The sequence below is a fragment of the Adiantum capillus-veneris genome, chromosome 24 (assembly GCF_014529385.1).
Source record: "Adiantum capillus-veneris isolate H3 chromosome 24, ASM1452938v2, whole genome shotgun sequence".
Lineage (NCBI taxonomy): Eukaryota > Viridiplantae > Streptophyta > Polypodiopsida > Polypodiales > Pteridaceae > Adiantum > Adiantum capillus-veneris.
The window spans coordinates 53,658,151-53,666,094 of NC_140954.1; the positions used below are offsets into that span (position 1 = coordinate 53,658,151).

Sequence of the window (7,944 nt, forward strand, 5' to 3'; positions counted from 1 at the left end):
TTCTTCCAGATTTAAGGTCAAAATTTGAAGCTTTTGCCGGTAATTACACTAAAACTTGTGTAAATTTCTTAGAGTCAAGCTTAAAATCTAACCCAGATTTTACAATTTCAGCCGGTTCTAACACTGCCCAGTCTCTCGATGCATGATGCAGCCGGCCGGCTTACGGCTGGGCGAAGGGAAAGATTTCAAATGCATCGCACACAAAGAGCGCCCGCCATCTCTCCGTCGCCGCAGGCGTTCTCTGTCCGCGAGCACAGCATACCGCCGACGCCATCTATTACTCCAAAAAAGTCCTTTTCTGCATTGTCTTTTGTTGCGATTCGCGTTTGTTTGTGTACGTAGGGGCGGCGGGCACCCACTGCGCAGGCAATCTGCCGATACTGGGAAGGACAGGAAGGAACAAAAGAGGTCCCCAGCAGAGCCAACATGCGGAGAAGGCTGGCAAACTCTCGTGCTTTTCACAATCTCGCATTGTGACAAATGATAAGGAGGAGCAGGCTTTGGTATCATCGCCAACAAAAGCAAAGCCTGCACACACAATCCGATTGCCCTGATTTGATCCCCTCCTTTCTTGGGCGTTATCATTTCCAGGTTCGGTTATCTTTGAGATTTCCATCCATTTGGGGCTTTTGGGCAGTTATTGCTTCTCTGCTATAACCTGTGTACGTGCGTTGGTCGTGTGTGTGTGTGTGCTGTCTTTGCCTTGACCTGCCAACATTTGGGATTTTGGGCAGTTATTGCTTGCCCCTATTTATCTGCTGTCATTACTAGACCTCGAATGCATGTGTTGCAGGCTTTTTGGAAATCATTGCTTGCCTTTTGATATCCTCAATGAAGGCTTGTAGCTTCATTTGTGACAGCAGAGAGCTGCATCCATCATACTCACGCTTTTGCAGCCTTGCCTTTTGCCTTTGCTCTTTTCCATGTTGTTGGGGCTTTGGTTGGGAAGAAGCCCATCAAATTTGACCTCCCTGATGTAGGTACGCAGGTACGCGTTTGGTTGACATGTCTAAGCATACTCTGAGGGGGCCCTCATGCCAAAAATCAACCGTTTTGACATTTGACAAAGCTATTGGCTGTTGAGAAGCCTCGTTGCTAATGAAAAGGGTGAGTTTTTTGAGGAAGCCCATCAAAATTGATAGCCCAAGCTACGTATCCAAGCGTACTCCGAGAGCCTAAGTATCAACTGTTTGACATTTGAGAAAGCTATGGTCTGCTGAGAAATCATAGTTCTAATGAAAATGAGAGTTTTCAGCTTCGGACACTTGTTGTCAACCTGCATACAACCAATATACACCTTTTTCTGATACAGCGTTAGGTGGGATTCGATTCCATTTGGGAAGTAGGATCCAGCTATGTGCCTCCAACGTCTTCTTCCATAAATTTCTTCCAAATTATTTGTCTTTCTCTATCGTAGCCTCCTCTCATCATTCACCTTTTCAATTTCATGTATAAGCAAGCTCCAAGCTCACTTATACCTGTTGACCATGGGCATTACACCTCCAAGCAGATGCATTATTTAGCCACTTGCAGGGCTGCCTTTGAATTCGAGCTTGGCTGCATTGACAAATATTTTGTCATGTGGGTTTTTCCTTCGCTTGATGTACATACAGCCAGAGGTGTCAATTTTTGAAGTTGAATCAAACAAGTGTATGCTTTCCATGAGATCTGAAGATGATTTGGTTGAGGATCCCACCGACGATCTTGACAGTGAAGAACTCATTTATCTGGTGGAAGTCAGAAGCTCAAGGTCTTCGAAGCCTTTTAAAGGATGTTCCGCCTCAAAGAAGCTAGGCTTCATTTTTTGGGGCAGAGTATGGGACTTTGTGAGATAAGCTTGCGCATGTCTGGTCTTGAAAGTTGTGCAGAAGACAATGCTGTTTCACCCCAGCTCTCTGAGAAAGAAACCTTTGAAAAACTGTTCGCTGCATGTGAGGCTTGTGAGCTCACTGGCAGCCTATGTGCTGAAGCACATCAAGCTTCTCAAGAGCACCTGTTTATTAATGGAGATGTCTATGTGGGCTCCCGGCAAGGTGACATTCCTGAAGGCACTGGTAAATACTTGTGGCCAGATGGGTGCATGTATGAAGGAGAGTGGAAAAATGGAAAGAAATCCGGAAAAGGGAAGATCTCCTGGCCTTCAGGAGCAACTTATGAGGGTGATTTCTTAGCTGGGTTCATTCATGGGTTTGGAACATACACTGGAGTGGATGGCAGCACATACACAGGCAACTGGTTTTTAAATGAGAAGAGAGGTTTTGGAACAAAGAGTTACATTAACGGAGATTTTTATGAGGGATCATGGAACAAAGGCTTACCGGATGGGGAAGGAAGGTACGTATGGAAAAATGGGGATGTTTCTGTTGGAGAATGGAGATCAGGAGCCAAGTCTGGAAGAGGCGTGCTCTTGTGGGCTTGTGGGGACAAATACGAGGGCCAATGGATGGATGGACTAGAGCATGGTCATGGTGTTTATTCATGGAAGGATGGTAGCACATACGCAGGCACTTGGAGCAGGGGTGTTAAGGATGGAAAGGGTACATTTATTCCTGCAAGATCCTCTTCAAGTTTATTAAGACAGGATTCAAGTGAAGACAAAAGCTGTGATTTTCGAATGCTGCCATCAACAAGTGGCACAGTCTCTTATGAAAAGGATCAGAGAGACTCCAGAGGCTTCATGCTCTATAGCGATGGGCTTTGTCATGGAAAGCTCACAATTAGCGAGTCTTCCACGAGCTCAGACAGCGGCTTGGAAGACTGTCCATCTTTTGAACGAAGCTGGAGTCTTGACGAATCCTTTGATCGCTTTGTCATACTGGATGATGAAGCCTACGTTGTAAAGAGGCAGGACAGTGTCAGTGAAAAAAGCACTTTGACTGAGCAAGATGCTCCGACCTCATCAATTTTTGAGAGACATTATGTGCAGGGAGTGCTTGTTACTGAGGTTGTGAAAGGAGACTCAAGTAAGCTTGCATCGAGGCCCTTGACTACACAGCGTAGCACTCGTGCAAGGGAATCCATCAGAGCAGGGGAAACAATTTCAAGAGGACATCAAAGTTATGAGCTGATGTTGAGCCTGCAGCTGGGAATAAGGTGCTTGTCCATGCAACGATCTGAGTCAAAATTTTTTAGTGTTATGTTTCTAATTAATTTCACATGTTCAGGTACACAATAGGAAAAAAAAGCTCAGAGCAGGCATATGGTGTCTCCCTGGCTGATTTTGGTCCAAAAGCTAGAGTTTGGATGAGCTTTCCAAAGCAGGGTTCGCAGCTCACTCCACCACATCACTCTACAGATTTTAAGTGGAAAGACTACTGTCCTGCTGTTTTTAGGTAGCTGTTAAAGAGTTGCATTTTTGATGCCATGGTTAAGGCGACCTTGTTATTTCATCGGGCTATGTCTCTGTTTGTTGACATTGTATATAAACAGGTCGCATGAAGCCCACGAGCTGTTGATTTTAATTTACTTGTGATGCAAAATAGACCTCAAAGAGGGCCTGACGAAATAACAAGGCGGTGTCAACTATGGCATTGAAATTCCTTAACCTTGACATTTTGCCATGAGCTAGTGATTTTGATTTACGTTTGTATCAGTACTATCTTGAATTTTGGGTCCTTGTGCTAGCTTTGGTTCAAACTGTTGGATGTATGTGCCTTTGGGAAAGAAACCAAGTTTTGGTCAAATAGAGGTTTGTTGATGGTTCTTTTGCTTCATTGAAGAAAACAGGAGTTTTGTCAGCTTGTTAGCATCTTCTTTTTGTGCTGCGTTTATACGCATATGTCAATTGTCTTCCTCTAATCATTGCATTGTGACGCTTTGCTTCTTATATAGTTGTTGTACATTGGCAGGCACTTGAGGGAGCTATTCAAAATTGATACAGCAGAATATATGATGTCTATTTGTGGAGACACTGGTTTACGGGAGTTGTCTTCGCCTGGGAAAAGTGGAAGTGTATTCTATATCTCTCATGATGATCGATTCTTGATTAAAACCGTGCGCAAGGCTGAGGGTAAGGTATGGTTTGCCAGAATCCTTCTCATCTCTCAAGTGCCTCTTGCATCACATGCTGATGCATGTGCACGTAGCCACACATGCACATGTGTCGTCACCAAAGCACTTATATTTGCAGCTATTCTTGACACTGCAGGTTTTGCTTGGGATGCTATGGAATTATTATAACCATGTCCGATTGAATGAGAACACTCTCATAGCAAAATTTTATGGGCTTCATAGAATCAAGCCTATGGGTGGTCCAAAGGTGCGTTTGTTTCCATTGAACAGCTGCACATTTTACTTCAGACATGTAATGAAGGTTAATGTGTGAGTGTCAATTCTCTATCTGGTTTGCAGACTTGAAATTTGAGAGGCACTACCCAAATTGTGTTCTGCAGGTCCGCTTTGTAGTCATGGCCAACATGTTCTGTACGGACTTATGGATACATCGAAGATTTGATCTTAAAGGCTCTTCTCAAGGGCGGTCTGCGCACAAGCTAGAGATGGACGAAACTACAACCTTAAAGGATCTGGATTTGAATTTCGTGTTTCGACTCCAACCTTCCTGGAGGGAGGCATTGCTAAGGTTGGTATCTTATTTCTGAATGAAAACCTGTGGCTTTCAGGGTGAGAGACCAGCTGAGTGAATTACTGCAAGAGTTTGTATGGTATTCTCGGTTCAAGTTATTGTTAATTTGCTTCATTCAGCAGCCTTTCTACAGCATGTTTTAAGTTTTAGGGCCCTGCTTTGTGGCATGTATGCTCGCCCAATCTCTATCAGAACAGATAGATCATGTCAACATCCTTATAAGGTGAACTCACCAATGGGACAATCTGGATACAGCAAGTTGAGATACATTCCCCTCGAGGTGTTGAAGAGCCCAAATAAAATCAGAATAAACTTCAGCACATCACAGACGCCTCAAATGCGTAGTATCTTATGTGTTTTTCTTTCATTCTTGGAGCTTCCCTATGATGTCCTGATTGCTCTCTAGCTTTTGCAAGCTCAGCTGTGACTGCGGCCTGCTTTCTAAATTCTTCTAGCCTGGTCCCCTAGATGACTCTTTGGGTGTCGAGACTCCATAATGGCCCCTTTTTCTTTGTACAGTCCCCATTTTCCCTCTTTCTTGGCTGTTGCCACCTTTGCTGACGTGTTCTTTAATTGCGCGAGGACTGACTTCATTGGCTAACCACATTGTACCACAGGCAGGTTGAAAGGGACTGTAAATTTTTGGAACGTGAACGAATTATGGATTACAGTCTACTGTTAGGGCTCCACTTTTGTATGCCACAGCTTCCTTCTCCAACTCTTTCGCAAACGTCAGAGGATGTACCGACTCAAATTTCAACATCAGAAGGTAACCGTTGATAAAGTCTCTGGCTTGTTGATTATGATGAGCCTTAATCATTCTTGGCTTTGGTAATCTGTAGTGAATGTGAAACTGCTTTCATGATTTTCTGCCCCTCACATCATGGTGGCACATTCTGTCTGCACTGCTCTCATTTTTAATAGCGCATTGTCTACGTGCTTTTAAATAGTAATCAAAGTCTGAATCTTGAATTCCATCAATGTTCTTCATGTTGATTGAGATTATTGTCTACACTTGCTAGAATCTAGTTATTTTTTGCCCTTCTGAAACAAGCCTTAGTGGAGGGAATTAGGCTTACAGTTTTACTTTTGTATGTGAAGCAATGAGTGAGTGAAATTCTTTGGTATTTTAGTTTGTAAAATGGGTCCTTAAATTCACCACAGAGCATCATATGGGTGCTTTTCATTTTTCAAAAATTTTCCTTTGGTTTTAGAATGCCAACGTGGCCCTTCACCTAGTTAAAGCTGGTGCAAATATGTAAATCAGGGATTATTCTAAGGCTTTATCTTGCCTTGTCATTGCAGAGGCAAGAACAGTTTCCGGGGATGTAACAGCAGCTGATGCCATGCTTATTGTTTCACCTGAATCAAACAAGAATGGGTTTTCTCCGATCTCACAAGATAATGTGCACCCATTGGGAGAAGGTCAAACCACAAGGTCTTCTCGATTAACCAATTTCTACATGTTACTGCATGTTATTGTGTTGAAGGTGCATGATGTGCTATATATAAAATTGTCGAGCGGCCTGCATTCGAAACAAGGTGAAGGTTCATGTTAGCATTCTAAAACAAAAAAATAGAAGAGAATTTAAGTCATGTGAAGGCTGTGAAATGAAGGAACCCATTGACAAAGTAAAAGCAAAGGCAGATTTTAATTGTTCATATAAAAAAGTAGGTCCAATTGGTGTACGCCTAGCTCTCTTCTCATGTATGACTTGTTTTTACAAAGCCAAAAAAAACTGTCCTCATCAAACAATGGAACCTCTCAGGAGTGCTAGACGACTTTTCGAGCCAAATCGTTGATCCTGTGTATTCTTAAACGTTAACTGGCCATTGCAAAGAACACTTAGTATTTTAAGTGTGACTTGTTATGCTAGATGCGCAAAAACAAAATCATGACTACTCTCAGCATCAACATCATGTGGTAATGAAAGCCTTCTGCATGTTTACTAAACACATGGGTAACACTTGCACATCAGCAAAATGTATCAAACCATAACAAGAAATACTTAATTTGGTCCTTGGGTGGTGATGGATCTATAGGCTACAAATGCAACTCGGTGTCAATGTGCCTGCTAAGGCACATAGAAAGATGTCTTGCAATGGAAGCTCTCACTCAAGTCTCGACAAACAAGTGGAGGACGGCCATGATGTTTTCCTCTACTTTGGGATCATAGATATTTTGCAACAATATGACATGAACAAGAAGTTGGAGCGTGCCTATAAGTCTGTTCAATATGATCCTCTTTCGATTTCGGCCGTGGATCCGAACCTCTATTCTCGGCGTTTTCAAAGTTTGATTCAAAAGACATTTCAAGAGTCTGCAGAAATCTAGGCGTGCATCCATTATTTCTTCTTCTTCTTCTTCTTCTATGCATACCCAAAACTCATGGCACACATAGAATGTATGTAGTTTGCATCTTGGAGGATTTTATATGTAGGTTAAACCTTCAGCCAAAATGGTCATTGGACCCAACATACTGTGTATATACATATATATTTTTGTCCTTGTGTTACAAGGATTGGTATACTACATACAAGTTTATGTAAACAAAGGGAGACACCCAAATCTTTTGCCTTCTTGATGGGGGCTTTTAGAATACTCCACTTTACATGAAAAATGTATCTTTGGTTTTTAGGCATCAAATGGTTTGCTTTTTCAAAAATATTTAGTGGTAAACAATCTTTTACTCTTATTAATTACAATAATTTGCATTTTGGGACTACAATTAAGTATTTTAATCCTTGCTATTATGTGAATATATTGCCAAAATACCATGGAGCAACCATCGGTATTATTGACACTAGTTTGGTAAAAAGGATACTTGTACTCAATTGTCCTTTTTTCTTAATTTTAATTAGACTTGCGCTTTTGTACACTTTGTGAAAGAGCTTCAGAAAATGTTAGAAATCAACACTTCCATGCATCACGTATTGGGTCACTTCAAAAGAATAGAAAACCTTTCAGATTATCTAGAATGCAAATCTGAAGGGTAAGATAATAGGAAATGAAAAGCCTTTTGATAATGGGAAGTCCAAATATTTTCTACTCTATGTAGGGTAAATGTACCAGTCTAAGTGTACTTGATGTCTGGGAACCACCATGCAATCTTCAACATGCACCTCTCAAAGTCCAGGAGTTCCATCAATAGCATCCATGGAAGCCCAAGTCAAGGAACACCATTGCTCCTCTTGGAACTCGTCGCTAGAGAAGGGGGTAATGTCATGGATGCTTGAGAGTCAATCTTCTCGAGTCTCCTACAAGAAAACACTAAAAGCTTCCAGAAGTTTCTAGAAGAATCTTCTCGAGTCTCCTACAAGAAAGCACTAGAAGCTTCAAGAAGTTTCTAGAGCCTTCTAGA

General features: G+C 42.0%; 1 protein-coding gene across 1 annotated transcript; it reads left to right on the plus strand.

Moving 5' to 3' along the window:
• The first annotated feature begins 1,813 nt into the window (after positions 1-1,813).
• LOC147426381 (phosphatidylinositol 4-phosphate 5-kinase 9-like) lies at positions 1,814-7,242 on the plus strand. Its single transcript, XM_086497934.1, has 8 exons — positions 1,814-3,093; positions 3,165-3,332; positions 3,849-4,014; positions 4,148-4,258; positions 4,392-4,579; positions 5,200-5,351; positions 5,888-6,020; positions 6,626-7,242. The coding sequence occupies exons 1-8, from the start codon at positions 1,817-1,819 to the stop codon at positions 6,915-6,917; spliced, it is 2,487 nt and encodes an 828-aa protein (XP_086354060.1). The 5' UTR covers positions 1,814-1,816; the 3' UTR covers positions 6,918-7,242.
• Positions 7,243-7,944: the final 702 nt, after the last annotated feature.

Coding starts and splice junctions, on each gene's coding strand:
- LOC147426381 (XM_086497934.1), top strand. CDS start 1,817: ATGGGACTTTGTGAGATAAGCTTGCGCATGTCTGGTCTTGAAAGTTGT. Junction 3,094..3,164: donor AGCCTGCAGCTGGGAATAAG/GTGCTTGTCCAT, acceptor TCACATGTTCAG/GTACACAATAGGAAAAAAAA. Junction 5,352..5,887: donor TCAAATTTCAACATCAGAAG/GTAACCGTTGAT, acceptor TTGTCATTGCAG/AGGCAAGAACAGTTTCCGGG.